The following is a 17,656-nucleotide window of genomic DNA, read 5'->3' as shown; positions in this document are numbered from 1 at the left end:
AAGACCCTATCAGTGCCTAGAACTGATGTGCTGGTTCTGTAGGTTAACTAGTGTGGCATGTGACCTCAAAGAAAAGCAAAAGTTGGCCACAACCACAAGGTGATGTGCTCCTACCTGAACACCAGAAACTCAGGTAAAATAAAGACTTGGAATCACAGAATCATTAAGGTCAGAAAAGAACACTAAAATCATCCAGCCAGCCCATCACCACCATGCCCAATAAACTCTCACTACTGGATACCACTATAATTAAATTCAATACTCTAAGAATAGCAGGGATGTGCTGGAATAGCACTAATGACCAGGACAGAGGTTTTGAATAAAAGAAAGATATAAAAGCCAAGACCTGAGAGACAGAGCCATGTGTTAGGAGTGCCATGGTCTGCACAGTAAATTTAGAAGTATAATATGAATAAACCAAAATCATTCTGCTGAAGGGTGAAGAAGTCGTACTGGGTACTGCTAGGCAGTTGATTACAATGCCTTGGGGCTAAGTTTGGGAACCAGTAATGATCCGCATAACAGTCTTAGCAACTCTAACTGATAATTCTCTGTTTGTCTGGAAACTGGTTTTCCAGATAAAGAATGAAGATGCAAAGCCAGTAATAGAGGAAGGGTAATAAGATTTCCTGCATTTATTTCATGTGAAGGTACCAGGCTCAACAGAAATATATATTCAAACAAACAAGAAAAAAAAGAGTGAATTAGGGTAGAACTCACCCTATGTAAATCACCCCATATCGCCCCGGGGAAACAGATATTCAAAAATCTACATCATTCCAGAACCGAAGGAACAAATTGTTTTTCTTTTCAGATAATCAGTACTGCCGCAGTCGAGGCAAAAGGGAACAGGGATCATAAGGGGAGGGTTATAAACAGAAAACATGACAGAAATTGGAAGCAAAACTTAAAATGTAATGTGCTGAATGCAGAAGGATGACCTCCATCCCAGATCTCTGCAAAACTGCCAATTTCAATTTCAGTTCTGGTAAGAGATACTTTTAATAACTATTTAGTCAGGGATCATGACACTGAACTGTAGAGCAGTAAATGTTGGCTTGGATTAACAGCCATGAGAGCATCCAAGCTTTTCCAAACAGAAAAAATACATTAACTGTCCAGGGCCTTGGGTTTTTTTTTGAGAGAGTGCTGTGCTGGGGATTGAGGCTAAAGCTGTGGGGAGCTAGAAGCCGGGAGAAGAGCTGGCTTATGGTGAAAGAGCAGAAGATGACTTTGAGGGAAGGCAAATTAGGCCAGATGAAAGTCACTGGGAGAGTTGCTCAGTGATTAGTCTTGGGGCAGATTTAAAATATATTTTCCTTACTAAATCCGGCACCAACTGCAGCACTGATAGAATTTGTTAAGAAAGAAGCAGTAGCAGTATTTGACCAGTAAGCAAAAAGGAATACTAGATAGCAATGGACATTTGAGGGCTGACATAGCAGAAATGGGATATGAGGTTTCCAGTCTACAAAACCCCAAATCATTCCTTTAGAGATTACAGTTAAAAATGCCACTGACTTCATTATCAGGAATCACATCCATCCATCACAGAACTACTATGAGACTCTGAGGTAATGCAGCCATGCAGGAGGTAATGGCTTTCTTTGCTGACTGGGAAAACTGAGTTTGTTGTGAGAACCTGGGATCCTCTTCTTCATTGCATGAAGAGATTAGAAGAGTTTGTCTTGGGATTGAAAAGCTTGAGAGGGACAGAGCGGATACAACAGCTGTCTGCAAGAATTGTGTGACGTATGCACGAATAGCATTGAGGTAGATTTGATGGCTCACAGAATTCTTTCTAGATACGTTTTCCTGTCTACAACGTTGCTTACATCTATCTTTGCATTTCTTAACATAGTGTAATAAACTGTGCCTCTCTTACATACATTAAGAAACTGGTCTCCAGGTGGAGTCCAGGAACGAGTGGCATTCCTTAAGGGTCAAAAAATAAATTGGAAACAGCAAGCAAAAACTTTTACCTGCCCAAGTCATTCCTGCTTTGGCCTATCTGAGAAGCAGCTCTGGCACACTGCCTTTTTCACAGGGAAGTGTTTAACCACAAGAACATCAATAGCACAGAACAGTGCAAACAGAAAGGTGAAAGATAAGGAAAGAGAAACTTAAGCAGACAGAATTTCTAAGGTTTTGCAGCTTATTCTTTCAGTAGAGAACAACTCTTCTGCGCATCAGAAGGAAAGCAAGGACTGCATTTCCAGCTATAGAGAAAAGCTGAAGTAATCAAAGTCCAGCCATTTTTTAGTATTTTTTTTACCCCAAACTCAACTAAATATATTCCAGTTAACAGCATTCTTCAGAAGAAAAAATGCTATTTTCAAAGAAGGAATTCTGATTCCTGGAACAAAAAATACTGCATAAATGTTCCTCCCGTTTGCTCTGCGCCAAAGAAATGGCATTAACACAATGAATTAATTTAATGGCTGAAAACGTAAAGTAAACAATAAAAGACAGGAAGTTTGAAGTTATGACTCCCCACGGCAACAATAAGCAGAAAAGGTCTGACAGTAAATGCTGACATTACATGCATTCACTGGAACTCCAGAGATTGCTGGCCTAGGAGATGGGGCCTGATAAAGGGTATTGCGGTTTATGTTCTTGAATGTACCCAGAAATGAAGAAGTCGTTTAGGTATGAATATCAGCTGGCCCACTGACAGGCAGTGATACTCAGGAAACAATACACTTGCACTGCAAGCTCTAATCTTCTTTTGAAGACTGACAATTGTTAATAAGATTTACTGTATAAGCAGACAGAAACCAAAGCATCAGCTTCTTCCTTTAGGAGATGATAAGGGTTTTTCTTGAAGGCTTTTTATACAATATTCATTAAGGAGATTTGAGGGTTCCATTCTCTCAGGAAATGAGGCAATGGTAACCAAGTAGTTCTGTTTGGGCGTTACAGCTATTCATAGCAACCATGCTGTTGGAATTGGTCACAAATACTTATTAATTTAACCTCGTGGTCACCACATTTATGGCTCTGGGTAGATTTAATTGATCTTTGATTCACAACGTTTGAAATGGTTCTCTGTTCAGGCCAACCTTTATATGCCTGTATGAATAGGAAAGCAGCATCTCTAGTGCAGAAATTGCTTAGAGAAGTACTACTGGGAAGGCTCAGTTAAGTGATCAAAAATGTTTTTTTTTCTACTGCTACAGTCTACCATTGTTTAAAACATACAAACTAGTGATAATATCAACCTAATTTCTGTCATGTCATATAAAGTAATATATTGGCTGAAGTCCATTTGAGTGTGACTTGATGCAAGTTCAAATCAGCAGTGCCCTAATAGCATTATTTTGTGCAGCTTGATCTGTGTCACAGCAATGATAGCTATGATCTCATCCCACTGTCACAGCGTCAATCATCATTATAGGGGGTCAGATTTTCCCATCTTCAGAAGCAAAGGCTGAAAAGTCATGATAAGAATTGCTCTAAACATTATGTTTGTGGTAGTACAGTGAGCCAGTGGACAAAAACATCTTTGTTTTTATCTGTTGCTTTAAGAACTTGCACAAGTATCTAATTTAATAGAAAGAAAAAAAAAAAAAGAGAGCAAATCTATATGAAAACCATCCTTAAACATGATTTTTAAAATAACCTAGGACATATTTTGATAGAACTAGAAAGTACTTGATGGTGAAACCTATGCAGAAGCTGACTAGACTCCGTTCTACGCATGCAGAAGTTCAGGAAGAGGAGAGTGAAATCTTAATTTTTGCCACTGAAGGTCAGATAGTCAACTAACTGCCTTGCACACAGAGTCCTCACTCATCTAAAATAGCTAGCGTTTGCTCTGCTTGGATGTGTTGGAGATCACCTAGTTTTTAAAAGCATCTGAAACTTGTGTTTGTTTTCTTGACCTTACCCGTTTCTGGCTGCATCGTACAATCAAGAAGGTCTCAATACTGTGCTCTTTCAGATAAGCATTGCGTTCCCCTCCAAAGCCCAGCTCCACCTCGTAGTCTCCATTGAGATAGTTCAGGGTTGCTTTTGTTATGTGGATGCGCCTTACAGGAGACAAAAGATAAGACAGTTTGTAAGCCTGAGAAATTATCATCTGTCTACAAGCCAGTTCCTGTCAGCAACAAACTACATGTCCTGCAACAAACAAGCAATAAAAATCAACTTATTTAGCCATGCCAATACACTTACTTACAGATGCGTATATAGACAACTGAATAACCTTGCTAACATCTGCATACGTTTAGAAAACTATAACCACAGGTAGTTTTACAGCAGGTATACAGACTGTCAAAACCTCTTTCCCTCATTTCCACACCTCATTGCCAAGTGTCAGACACAAAAACAACACCCAGGTGACCATAACAGCTTTGATGAAGCAACTTACCCAGCTTTGCCCCCTGCTTCCATGTGGTTGGCTAATGTAACATCATTTGACCACACATCGAACTGCCACTTCCTAAGGCCCAAGACCCCACAGTGAACTCTCCCACTGTGGATTCCAACCCTCATGTTGACGTTTACTCCTGTCACCTCCCGGACTAATCTGAAAAAGATATGGGAAAAGAGAGATCACTAAGAACTGCAGTCAGTGGCACAACCTCGCACCCAGAGTACAAACATCCATACTGACCTACATATTATTTATGCATACACACAGTGCTGCTCATCCACAGTAACAGGACAACAAAACAAAACCAGATAGACTGTACCGTATTTGGATGGCCTGGCTGACCAAACAGAACACTAATAAGATTAGAGGACCCCTTGGAGTAAATCCATGCCCTCTGAACTCACAGCCAAGTTGAAAAATCATGAAAAAAGTCTTTGGGAACAGTGAAAGGAATAAAGCATTGGTCCCTGATTTCCATACCAAAGCTGGACATAACCTGCCAGCATTCAGACTCATTAAGACTAATAGCATGTTTCAAAGAGAAAAAGGAAATGATTTCAGAGATCATAATTTGTCTGTATGGCACCATGCTTCAACTGTTCCACAGATGAAACATGATATGTGTGTGAAATACCCTATTGGCATAGGAAAGCTTGAATGGCTCTTAGAGCTACAGTCAGAGCAGCAAAACCAGAGAACCACATCTATTGCAGTTACTCCAAACAGGCTGCTACAAATACTCAAGTTCTGATTTTAATGAGATCTTGGATGCTCTGTTTACTCCCCAAATGACTGCTGGAATACTTTGTGGGTTTTGCTCTTTTAGGGCAAAAGTTAACTTCAAGAGTTGTTGACATGAAACATATATTCAGGAATGTGAGTAGGGGAGAGTCTTGATGAAGCCATCAGAACAATTCTGCTTCTCATTATTGCTGGTCATACCATTTCCAGAATGCCCATGTTCCATGGGGAAATTCACCTTCATCATACAGGACAGTCTTTTCCTTTGAGCTGTTAGCACCTTGCAGAGTGAAGTCATACTTTGTACCTACCACATTTCAATCTCTTGGGTCTTCAAGTTCATCTACTTACATCATCTTGGACATATAAGTCCTCCCAGTTTCCTAACATCAACACAAAGCTAATATTTAACTTCATCTATGAATGAAAACAATCATTAAAGATAGCCCAATTCTAGATTCTAATTCACTCCTTACAGTGTAATGCACCCCTTAAAAGGATGTTCAAGACATTTCTCTTTGAAACAGCTCCTGCCCCACACTTACAATACCATTCTGCTTTCAATCCCTACCTTCTGATAGTTCATTATCTACCTGCTGAACATTGTTTTAATAAAAATAATAAACAAGTTCACAGATGAGTTGCTGGAATTCCCTAGAAGGGAAGGAAAGCTCCATATAGATAAGGTACCACTTAAAGAGCTTGAACTATCTCACTTCAGAAAGTATACAGAACCAGAGCCGTGAAAATGCAGCTGCAGCCGTAAGTTTTGCAAGGACAACAGCAGCTGTGAAGTGCATGTAGTGCTGGGGAGGGAGGAAAAAAACACTGCATGACAGCCACAACGCCCACTGCACCCTGTGCCAATGGCCATGGATGAGAAGGCGACCTCTGCAGCAAGCAAATAAGCTTGGCTACCCTTCATAAACACAGGAATTATTTTGTTATTTTTTTAATTTTAGATTTATACCAGAAATACAATGAATTTCTGATCTGCTCTTGTTGTGTACAGATGAAATAGGCCTACAAGCAGGTCCTAGTGTTGGTGAACCCTGCAGTTGAACTTTCAATAGGTATTTGTTACCTGAATTGTGAAACCTCTTATGATTCCTAGGGTAGGAAGAGGAGGGGGAAGCAGGGGGAAGGAAAAAAACATCACCTTCCAGACTTATTAAAAGATAGCACTGTTAAATGCATTCGTTCCACAGCAAGTGGGAAACTGGTTTCAAAGGATCCTGAAGAGCTATTTTTAAACAAGCATCAAGTGCACTTCAGCTTGGTTTATTTCAAGGGGAGGCAGGTTGTAGTTAATCAGCGAAGTCTAGACATCTGAGGTGTTACTCAGCCTTGTGGGGGTTACGTGTCAAGGTCTATGGATTTCATCAAGTCAGCTACTGCAGAAAGTGAGACTTTTCTGGTTAACGCACACACAATTTTCTTCACAGGGTTGGTTCAGTAAGAACCTTCTTGAGTTTGACAAGACACTTTGTCACCTGCCACTTAACTGTACTTCGTGTGGAATAAATAGCATCCTTCCAAGGACTACTTACAACTCTTTTTATTTTGCACCTTGAATACAAAGCCCAAAAGGAGTCTAGTGCAAAGTAATAAGAGTTTAGACCAGACAAGAGCTAGTAGATCTTGACAACATACATTGTATGCAAAACAAGGAGATGCTGTTGCCTATTGCTTTTTGAATAGGCTCTCCTAGTTGAAAACACTGCTCTTCAAACAATGTATTTGTGTTGAGAAAATGATGCTGAGAACTGTGGGTGTCTGTTTGCATCCTTGCAGAAACCCAAATTATAAGGATGTACTGTGTCAAGCTCAGACTGGGTACCTTTAGTCTTTCCCAAGATTAAGTGAAATCCCAATCTACTTACTGAGGAAAATGACAAGAGCACTGCATAGAGACATCTCTGCCAGTGCTGCAGGTATTTTAGAAGATGCTTTCACAAAGAGAAAAACAGAAGAGAAAGGAAAAAGATGCAGATTCTCAGGGCAACAAGGATGGTGTAGATATCGAGTTCTGCTCAGTTACCATTCAAAGCTGAATGAACTTTGTGCCTCAACTTGCACGCACTAATGATGACTAAACAGATCTCGTTTCCCCACATGCTGAAAGTACTGGCATGTGAGAGCTTACATCTGAAACAACCGCTATTCAATATTGCCTGTGATCCTCCAAGTAATATTACTAGATAAGGGTCTCACGTTTGTTACTTCCCAAAGACGGTGTTGGTCTGGACAAATACAGTACAAAAATTTAAAAGAAAAATCCTAAACTGGAGATCTAAGTAGAAATAAAAAGCATCATGGATATGTCTCTGTGTCAGACCAACCTTGTGGGCTTCCTCAATAATTTGTCTGAAGTCAGAAAGTGCTGAATTTGACCTACTTGGTATCAGAACACATGGAGAAGGATTAGCTTAACTGGAAAAGACAGACCTTAGCAGAGGAGTTGTACCGTGAGTAAAAAGCTGGTTTAAAGACAGATAACTATGGAGCGATTGAAATTTAATAAAGCTATTATTAATCCTTTGATTTCACATTTCTGTTGTTCACTGGAATCCTCTGGGAATGAGACTTCCACCAGCTATGGTAACCTTTGCCTTTGTCATCAGGAGAAGGAGCTCTGATCTCCACACAGCTGTAACAGACTTAAGCATCTATTTTTCTTCTGTGAAACCTTCACTGCATTTTGTTATCTTATTCCAGCTATTCTCTACTGCCAGCAATCCCCTGGCTTGGCAATCTTGCTGCAAATCATGGAAGATCTAACTGAAAGTAAATCTCCTTGCTATCTGTTCTGAAATTCTTCATGGGGAGTATGGTACTTACGAGATGGCCTCTATCATATCCATTCCCATTTCAACACAGCAGTGTGCATGATCAGCTCTTGCTTCTGGCAACCCAGACACACAGTAATAGCAATCACCCAGGATCTTGATACGTAAACAGTGGTTCTCCTAAAAAAAATAATAATAATAAAGGAAAGAGAGAAGTATTCAGCTTATATTCATGCTCGCAATAGCTTGCCTTTTAGGGCAGAGAATATTTACAGAAATCCAGTGAACCAGCACAGTATGTCATTCTTGCAACAAGAAAAAAAACATATATCAGAATTTTAAAAGAAAACTTACAGCTGCTAGCTTATCAAATCTGGCAAAGAGCTCGTTCAGCGTCATGACCAGCTCCTGAGCAGTGCACTGGGAGGCCAGACTTGTGAAACCCTCTATGTCTGCAAAGAGGATGCTTGGGAAAAAAAGAGAAAAAAATATAAATGAAAATGTCATAAATTTGTTGCTGATATTTGTGTAGCTCTGGGGTGGAAGTCCTGGGTTGGGTAGATGTGAAATAGGGGTGTCCCAGCCCTATAGGAGCAGCCTCTACAGAGTTTTCAAAGGGCTGAAAACCCCACGGCCTTTCTTTCTCCCACCTCTGCTCTGTGACAGAAAATGTACAGCATGTTGGGAACCAAAGGTGCTGTGATAAAGCTACCAACCATTATGAACAGACAGGCTCTCTAACATAACAGCCAGGGCAGCCCAACCTATTTACCATTTCCTTCCCATTCCTGCATCCATCAGCTCAGTAACATTGCCTAATACTCAACTCCACTGTAGAAGAACAACACACCTCTGCCCCCTTCCCACCCCTCCAAAGTGCAGCCACAACATAAAGTTCCTATAATACACAGAGCCTCAGAAATTATTCTGTCTCAGAAACAATTACGACACTGAAAACACTGATTTGCAATCAAACAAAGCCATTATGCTGCATTTGAAACTGTTCAGCAAAACAAGCACCAGATTCTGCCTATACAGACCTCAGACGGTATTTATATATGCATGCACATAGACACAAACATAAAACTCGTAAGTCACATCTTATTGTATTAGAACTTTTAACAACAAGCTGAATTCTTCTTTGAAGCTGCAAACTGAATTTGAATGAAAAGAGAAATTAAAAATGTACATAACAAGCACTTTAAAACTGTTCCTTCTCTGTAAAATAAAATTCTGATGTGTTTTCAGCAACTGCAGGAACTGTGATTTCAGTGGTAATTCCCTGCAATGTCTTCAGATAAGAAGCAAAGACACAAAAAAAACCCCAACAAAACATTTTCACAAGCATGTTTTGCAAAAACCCCCAAACACTTTGAATTCTGGCATGACTTTCATGCTTTTTTTCTACATTTCAACTCCAATAAATCACCAACCATACCGCATTAAATATTTATTTGCTAGTCAGACTGAGGTTAAATTGTACAAGGAAAATACAAGAGGAACGCGGGGATATCTGAATGAAAATATACTTTGCCATTTTTAAAAACACTTGACAAAATATACACAAAATACATCAATGCTTCACATATTTACAAATAGAAGCAAACTTCCCAAAGAAATACACTTGAAATCTACTGAAAGCATCATGATGTCTCTATTGCTCTCTAAGCAACTTAAGTATGTTTTCTTATGCAATGTAGAAATAGGAAATTCATCCAGCTTCAGTGGCAGTAACAAAATGTATCTTGTTGCGAGCTGAAAATCTACATAATGCTTCTATAACATGACTGCTAAGTTTTCAAGAGTGGACTATTTGTCACGCGTGAAAGACACAACCTATAAAACACATAAAATCAATGCAAAAACATTCATTCAAAGGGATGTGGATTTGTTCCTGTTGCAGCATAGGGCAAGTAGCAAATTCTTCACTTGAGGACATGTTCACACTCTGCTTTTGTGTGTGTGTGTGTGTTTTATTACAGATGTGTGTGTTAAAACAGGAGAAGTATAGAGCAGACAGTGCAATGTGACAATGGGTATGTCTGAAAACTCTACACAGGGATACCCCTGAGCTGCCTCCTCATGCCCCATTCAGAAAATTATTGCCACTGTAGTGCCCTAATAAACATGGATAAATGACTGAAGGCTGCCCCCCTCCTTTCACTATCACAGTCACACCAGACAAATGCATCAGGTATTCCCAGAGGTTAAACTGCAGCAATATTTTCAACTATGTAAATGAAGCAATCAGTGGAGACCTATGGAGGCAACCTATGCACAGATTCATGGCCTTTCAAATTTAAACTACCTGATTACAACATTGTCTGAAACTTCCAATCTTCTGCAGGCGACCGACAAATTGATTTTTGTTTGAACTCAGCAGCTAACTCCTTTGGGTTGATCCTAGTCTTGCACTTCCAAGGACAGCTGCAGCCCCCACATGCGGCACTCTGGCCAAGTTCTTGAAAACTGCAATTATAAGCAATTACAAATGGGTTTATTATGACAACAAAACCTGGAAAAGTTGCAAGATGGGACTCGAAAATGCATTAAGTGCATGAAGCAGCATTTGGAAGTTAATTCTGTCTGATGCCTCTGTTAGAAAGCCAACATTTATTCCATCAGACACTTCTCTGGGTGTTTTGTTTGAGGAAAGAGGAGTGCATAAAATAATTTCAACAGAGTCAGCTTGATCATTTTGGAGAGGGATGTCAAGGAAAAATAAGTTTGGTTTATCTAAAGTAAAGGAATGACTCAGTTCTTTTTTAGATGCTTCCAGTCTCCTCAGAGTCTTTAGCAGGGACATGATATTAGGCAATAAGGGAAAGAGCTCCATCCGGCATGTGAGTTTTGCTGTTTATATAAAAACTTGCTTAGAATTGGTTATATATTAAGTAACCCCTTCACGTGACTTTGTGGTTAACAAAAAGGCATCTATCTATCTGACTGAGCACGGTGCCCTCTTCCATGTCTGTTAACTGAGTAACGCAGCAGCAGCAGCTAAGCACTGCAGACTAGAAGCAGATGTAAAACCCCTGCAAGCACTCCTCTAAGCAGCTGGGCCATCAGAAGTTGTTACCTGGACTCTCATTGTCTGCAGGGGACTCTCAAAGGCTGCAGGGGACAGAAAACCTCCTCAAGGCACAGAAAAGAGAGAGCAGTGATCTGTGACCCGAAGGTGGAAGGAGAAAAGACACACCTGTGGCAGCAGACTGGAGAAAGAACAGCACACAACTGCTAGAGAAAACAGCCCTTTCAAACAGGATTCCAGCCTGAAGCCTCTGTACTCTGTTGTCAACAGTAAGCTCTGAGAGCCACTAAATCACATTTTACTCCTCCTGACTCATCTGTTCCCTCAGCATGCTCCTGCTAGCACTGTTCCAGCAGCTCCAGCAAGCAGAGACAAAAAGTGAGCTTAGCATTTCCCAGTCCTGCCAGTGGCCTGTGAAAAAGGAATGGGGAATCAGTATATGAAGTATTGTGCCATGCCATGGCATGTTACTAGCCCCTGTAACCCCTAAATTCACCCTCCTCTTTGCAAAATATGAAACAGCCTAGAAGAAACTGGGAAAAAATACTTGTATTACCTATCAGATAACGGCATGTGATCTTCATCCTGTGTTTAACCAGAACTTTTCTTTAAGAAAGAACCTGCTAGGTCTCCTTGAACATGCAACACACTGTGAGGCTGCAGGAACATCTCTCACTCCTGCAAGCTCATTGCACTGAGATCAGGAGCCTTCAGCACAGAGCTTCTCCCCCCCAGCCGGGTCTTCATCCACAGCTCAGTTCAGACCTTCATTTCAGACTAGCCCTAGTAATGAGAAGATTGCTGCTGCTGATGGATGATTGTAATGAAGGGCACAACTTAAACCAACTATTTGTCAGTCTTCAGAGGTCAAGGCATTTCCTTGCTGGTGGGAGCATAGTGCCAGTAATAGGCCTTCCTTGTGCCAAAATTTGGGGTAAATGACAGTGGTCAGCAGAAGGTCAAATGACATAATTCCTACAGTTATAAAATAACGTGAGATAAGCGAGTGGTTTAGAAGTCATATTACATGAAGCTGACTGGAAGGGACTGACCACACAATCTGCAGTCTGGGCTTCAGCAGCTATTATCAGCAGAGGGTCCCAGTCCCTTCTGGAAGGCTATTACTGTGTGGAAAAACCAGTTTCACAAGTAATTAAAATGTTGTAATGGCTTCCAAGCTCTTGATATATTTTCCACTTCATCACTGACTTCAGTTACCATCTGATTTGGGTTTTGTCCAGCAGTAACCAGGGCATGGCCTCAAAAAAAACATACCAAAAAATAGTTCTGGGAAGGAAGGGCAAGAAAAGGGGAGTTAACGTTGATTTTACTAGGTTTTTCAAAAATTATTTCTGTTTAATTTAGGTTGAAAAGTACCACAAATTGTGTTATGGGGTAGAGGTGAATACTTTCCTAAGCTCCTATTTCAGCTCCTATTTCCAGCAAGGATTGACTCAAGACTTCATAGCTGTACAAGGCAAGCTGAGCTTTGTGGCTGTTGCCCTATGTGGCTCGTGACACTGGTGGAAATGAGAGACAAGGAGGAGCTTGAGAAGCTTCCAGACCCTGTTGCCATCACCACTTTTCAGAGCCTGCAGTGGGAACCTGTCCGACCAGTGGTGCTGCTCCATGATGCAGAGCCCACAGATGCCTGCAATTGCTCTCCGTGTCCAGCACCATCCCATTGCATCTCAGGCACAGCCACTGCAGACCATTTAAAACTAGCTCCTGTAAATCAGGCAGTCTTCGCTGGGACTGCACAGCTAACACACCCCAAGGCAGAAGCACTGCAGCATCTTCTGGATGGCGAAGGAAAGACTTGTTAGCAAAAATGTGAGTAAGGAGAGAGATCTTGCCAGAAAGCAAAGAACCTGAGGAGTAGGAAGAGCTAAGCAAAAAGTGCGAAGTAGGAAAACCACATGGGATTTTTAAAACCCACAGACACCTACTCAGAATGATTATGAAGCTCAGCCTTAAATGTCTGAAGCTAATAGAGTTATCAAAGGAGGGATGCAACACAGCCAGGTTTCCATGCAAATGCAGGACTGTTCAAAACGCTAAATTAAATCATCAGTGTTTCTAATGTAAAAACAAAAAAACAGTTGTGTTCTATTTTGAGACATGTGCGTGCCATGTACGCCAGCCACAACATAAATCAAGCAAGGCAAGAAACACAAACCCTATCACCATCACAACGGTAATGCCAGTCATGAATATAAACACCATGTGTTACTGGAAACCAAACACCACAGGCACTGCATGGGAAACAACAAAACCCCAGACTCGGTAAGCTTTAATGACTTATGAAAACAGCAAAGTGCATCTGACTAGATGTGAATCAAAGCCACGGTATTTCACTTTAATGAAGGGTACCTAAAGGGAAGGAAAAGTTAACGCTCACTAAATAGAAGCTCACTAATCTGCACTCACAAGCAAAGGTCTAACAAGAAAAAGTCATTTGCTGTAGACACAGCATGTGCACGTTGTTGAATTCACTAGGCTAACTGGCAAGGATAATGTCTCAAGCGTGCTGCTGTTATTTCACACCACCTGCTACTATTGGTGTTGCAGGTTGTTAAGTGACACTCCAAACAAGGAAGCAGAAAGAAGGATGGATTGAGATGAAGATGACAAAACTCTCAGTTGAAGGGTTGGGTTGAGCCCTGTAATAGCAAATGAAATTTCTTTAGGACCACAGAATGACTGAGGTTGGACAGGATCTCTGGAGATCCTTTGGTCAGTCCAACCCTGCTCAGGTGGGGCCACCTACAGCCAATTGCCCAGGACTGTGCCCAGGAGGTTTTTGAGTATCTCTGCAGGGAAGCATTTCTTGAGCTGTTTGATAAATGAGTCAATTTTGATACTTGGACGTTTATTTAAAGTCAGTTTCCTGCCAGCAGAGTCAGCCTCAAACCTGTTTTACAGCATATGCTTCAGCATCATAAATGTAGTGCTAAATTCATCTAGAAGTGCCCAGGGTAGACATGGCATCAATATTCTCTTTTCTACTTATACCCCTTGGGGACGGCACGGCATGGATGATCTGTGTGCTCTCTCCTACCCATCCGCTACACACTAAAGATTTCAGCTTGTGAAAAGTGAGAAAGCATTACCCTCCAATGTTTAACAGCAGCAGTAACAAAAGAACAAAGTAGGGGCTTAAGTATACTATATGGAGTGACCACAGCCAGCCAGACCAGATCTGAGCAAGAGCAGAAAGACCTACCTAAGGAGGTGGAAGTGGCCCACACAGCTCACTGAACTGAGGGACAGCCCAGAGATGGGCCTTGCAAAGGCTGCTCGCTGCTTCTAGATCAACTCAGCTCTCAACAACATCAGCCTTAACTCTCTAGGGATGTCTACAAGACAGGCTAAGGTCTTAGCAATACAAAATATGTTCTCTAGAACAGCAGGAAGTCAGACAGAAGAGAGGTTAAAATATTTCTTTCCTTTTTCTTCAGTCATGGGAAAAACAAAAACCCACTGCAAAACAACAGTAAAAAGACCATCTCTCTAATCTCTCTCTTTCCTTAACTTTTACGGTCATTTCATAGAAGATTCACCAGAAGTTCCATTTTCTATTGGAAACTGCCTACTGTAATTGAGCTGTAGCACTTCTGTGATGCACTGATCAGCTGGACTGCTCCATACGAACACAAAAGCCAAGAAGACTGTGTGCCTTCTCACCATTTTCTTAAGAGTAAATGCAGAAAGCCCCAATAGCCACAAAGGAAACCCCAAACCACATTCCTCGTTCAGGTTCACCATACCAACTGTAGCTGGTAGCAGTGTAAGAACTGACATCAAAGAAGTAGACCAGATGGCTCTGGAGACATCGGCAGCAACGTGCAGACCGTCATCCGCAGAGCTCCTGAACAATGACAGCAAAGCTCATTTGCAAAGATGTCAACTCCAGAACCCTATGTTTACTTGATTTTCCCATGTTTGTTCACAGATGAGAGAGTGGAGGTCAGAGCTGCCTGGGAAACACAGATGGGAGGTGGATATAACCGGCACAAACTATCGGTGTTTGTGGATTTAGCAGTGTCAGCTTAGCAGTGTGCTCCTGGGAACTGCCATCTGAGAGCATCTACCTCTCCTAGCACTCCCAAGAGATGCTGATAAAAATGGCACTGAGCTTCCCACCACGGTCAGTGCTCCTCATCTCAGTGCCTGCAATCTGCTCTTCACTGCCAATGCAGGAAAGAAGAAGAAACTAAGTTCACCAAGCAGAAGAGGAAGACAGCACCAGTCACACAGGGAGAAGTTTTTCCATGACCTTCACAGGTTTGCAGACTACAAGTTTGAGCAGCAGTCCCAGTTATCAGAAGTTACTCATAGCTAAGCAGTTTTAGGACTCATTTTTAATTTTAAATACCAAAAAAACCCCACCCTGTTACTGTCTGTCTCCCTCTAAAAATCTCGAGTTAAATAGATTTTCCTATTTCAGCAGGCTATATTTAACCAGATTGATTCTTCGCTGGGAACAAAAGTAATAAATAGCCTTTTGGGAAGAAAAACTATTTGGGGAAGGCAAAACTAAAAAAGATACACAGTGGCTACCAAGCCTAACTATAGGTGGAGTGCATTACAGATATCTGAGATGAATGGAAGGAATTTTATTAGTACGTTATCACAAGCCAAATTACATGCTGCTATCTGCTGTACATAAAAAACAAAATACTAGCTGCCCAAATGAGACTTTGCGCTATTAAGAAGGAGAAATTTCAGCCCTTTTACCTACATCTGAGAAGGGGCTGATGGGAATGAAGATTACAGTGCTGACCAGAGAGGATGAGAAGAAACCTCTAAGTGAGAAGGATGCCAAACCCTTTCCAACTCTGAGGAAGTTTAGGAAAGCAAAGCCTAAGGATACATGTAGTGCAAAGGAGCCTTATCTACTCAATGGCTGAATAAATAACTATGCTGAGAGAACATCAGCCCCAATTCAGATCTGGCTGACTGACCACATCTCTTAGGCTCAGAACTTGCCCAGACTCACCCAGGCCTGCCTGACCAGTGCAAAACAGCTGGCAGCTCTGTGCACACAGGAGCTGGACCTGGTCCACGCCAAAATACATCTCAGATTTGTCTGCCCCACAAGATGGCCAAAAGTTCAGAACTGCATATAGGAGAAAAAGGAGAAGTCATGCTATTTTCTGTTTTTTCAAACTTCAATCATATTTTTTGCTGTGAGTGCTCTTGAAATCTGTTTTCTGGCTTTAGAGCAATGTTTGATGCCAAAATCCTGCCAAAAAAAAACCTCCCAAAAACCACAAGAAAGTCAAAACTTAGAGAGCTCTACAAGAAGGGACTATCCATTACCACCTCAGTGGTAGGAGTCAGGTGCTATTCTTGCCTGCCCTCCTCTGAGAGGACTTCTTGCAAGAGCGACCAGAGGCACAGAAGCAGTGCAATAGGAATAAGAAACAACTCAGAACTTAAATGAAGCACATTACAGGCAGGGTGCCACTAACCAGTCAGTCAGTTGTCAGAGAAGGCAATGGAGTAATACGTTTTGGCATGGAAAGTTAACAGTTTCACATGCGTATCTTGAAATACTGGGTCATGCGTAGGGGACAGAGATGGATGAGTCGCATGGAATCATAGTTTGGGATGCTTTCTGTTACAGATTGCTCAGTTCCTTGTCTTTACTTTTGAAAGAATGAGCTCTTCATTCTGTTTAAACAGCTTCCAGTCTGTTTTTCCCTGGTATCATGGATATTTAGTCAAGTAATAGCACTTTTTCATTCCCTATTGGAAAAGCTGCAATCATTCTGCAAGCAGAGGTCATTTCAACCTAACCCTACTTCTTCATTCCCTCCATTCTCTTCCCTGGCATCTTGGCCTTTGGTGATTTATTTGTCCAGCAAGTTGGTGTCTCTTCACTTTTTCCTCTGAATGGTGAGGACACAACAAAAACAGCGCATTAGCTTCCACCTGAGTTGCTCTGAAAGTAATGCCTCCTATTTACTTCTGTGGAAGCTACAAGAGATTCAAAGGGTACAATAATACTATGTGATAGTGCAAATTCTCAGCTACAAAACACTGTTTTTCAATAGTCACCACGATTAGCCATGCATTTTCACCAGCAATAAACAAGAACCTGCATACTGTGCTCAGAAAAACCTTCACCAGCAGAAGTGATGCACTGTTTCACAGTGTTTCACCACCCACTGCCTCACTGTACTCACAACCACTGTTTGGCCTCCATAAATGTTCAGCAAGCCCTGATGAATGTCAATGTGCTTTTTTCCACACGGGGAATCCAGTTCCATGTTTCTGCTTCGCAGGCAGTTCCATGTCAGACACCATTTTATCAGACTGCCCCTCTGCTGCTGTCTGTCATACAGCAACAACATGGAACAGAATACTGGTGGGAAGGTTCAACCTCTGCTGCCATACCTCCAACACCCGCCTCTGATGCTGTGGGCCATCATCATAAAACAGAAGGCAGTACTTTCAGAGCAGCCCTTGTAAATACTATAACTTAGGACATTAACAAGCAACTACACCTTCCCTGTAGCCGTCTGCTTCTTTTCAAAGGGAGCAGACTAGGTACAAAAATACTCAGAATATTTCAAGTATAAGCTGAACACGGGACAAGTGATGCGGCTCTCCATACTGGCAGATACCATGAGTGTTTGGGAGCTTATCAGATCAATAACACTGAAGTGGCCATTTGTTGGGAACACTGATTGCTGAAGCAAGGCAACA

General features: G+C 41.5%; 1 protein-coding gene across 1 annotated transcript in view; it reads right to left on the bottom strand.

Moving 5' to 3' along the window:
- The window catches only part of ADCY5 (adenylate cyclase 5), a 185,380-nt gene that overhangs the window by 44,347 nt on the left and 123,377 nt on the right, over nucleotides 1–17,656 (bottom strand). Inside the window, exons 4-7 of the mRNA XM_072341188.1 lie at nucleotides 8,263–8,374; nucleotides 7,961–8,088; nucleotides 4,373–4,531; nucleotides 3,890–4,031 (exon numbers count right to left, since the gene is read on the bottom strand). Of these exons, the coding sequence (XP_072197289.1) occupies nucleotides 3,890–4,031; nucleotides 4,373–4,531; nucleotides 7,961–8,088; nucleotides 8,263–8,374 (541 nt within the window). The remainder of the gene's footprint in view (nucleotides 1–3,889; nucleotides 4,032–4,372; nucleotides 4,532–7,960; nucleotides 8,089–8,262; nucleotides 8,375–17,656) is intronic.

The sequence above is a fragment of the Excalfactoria chinensis genome, chromosome 7 (assembly GCF_039878825.1).
Source record: "Excalfactoria chinensis isolate bCotChi1 chromosome 7, bCotChi1.hap2, whole genome shotgun sequence".
Classification (NCBI taxonomy): Eukaryota; Metazoa; Chordata; class Aves; order Galliformes; family Phasianidae; genus Excalfactoria; species Excalfactoria chinensis.
The sequence above is the reverse complement of the archived record's forward strand: the minus strand, read 5'-3'. Positions and strand labels throughout refer to the sequence as shown.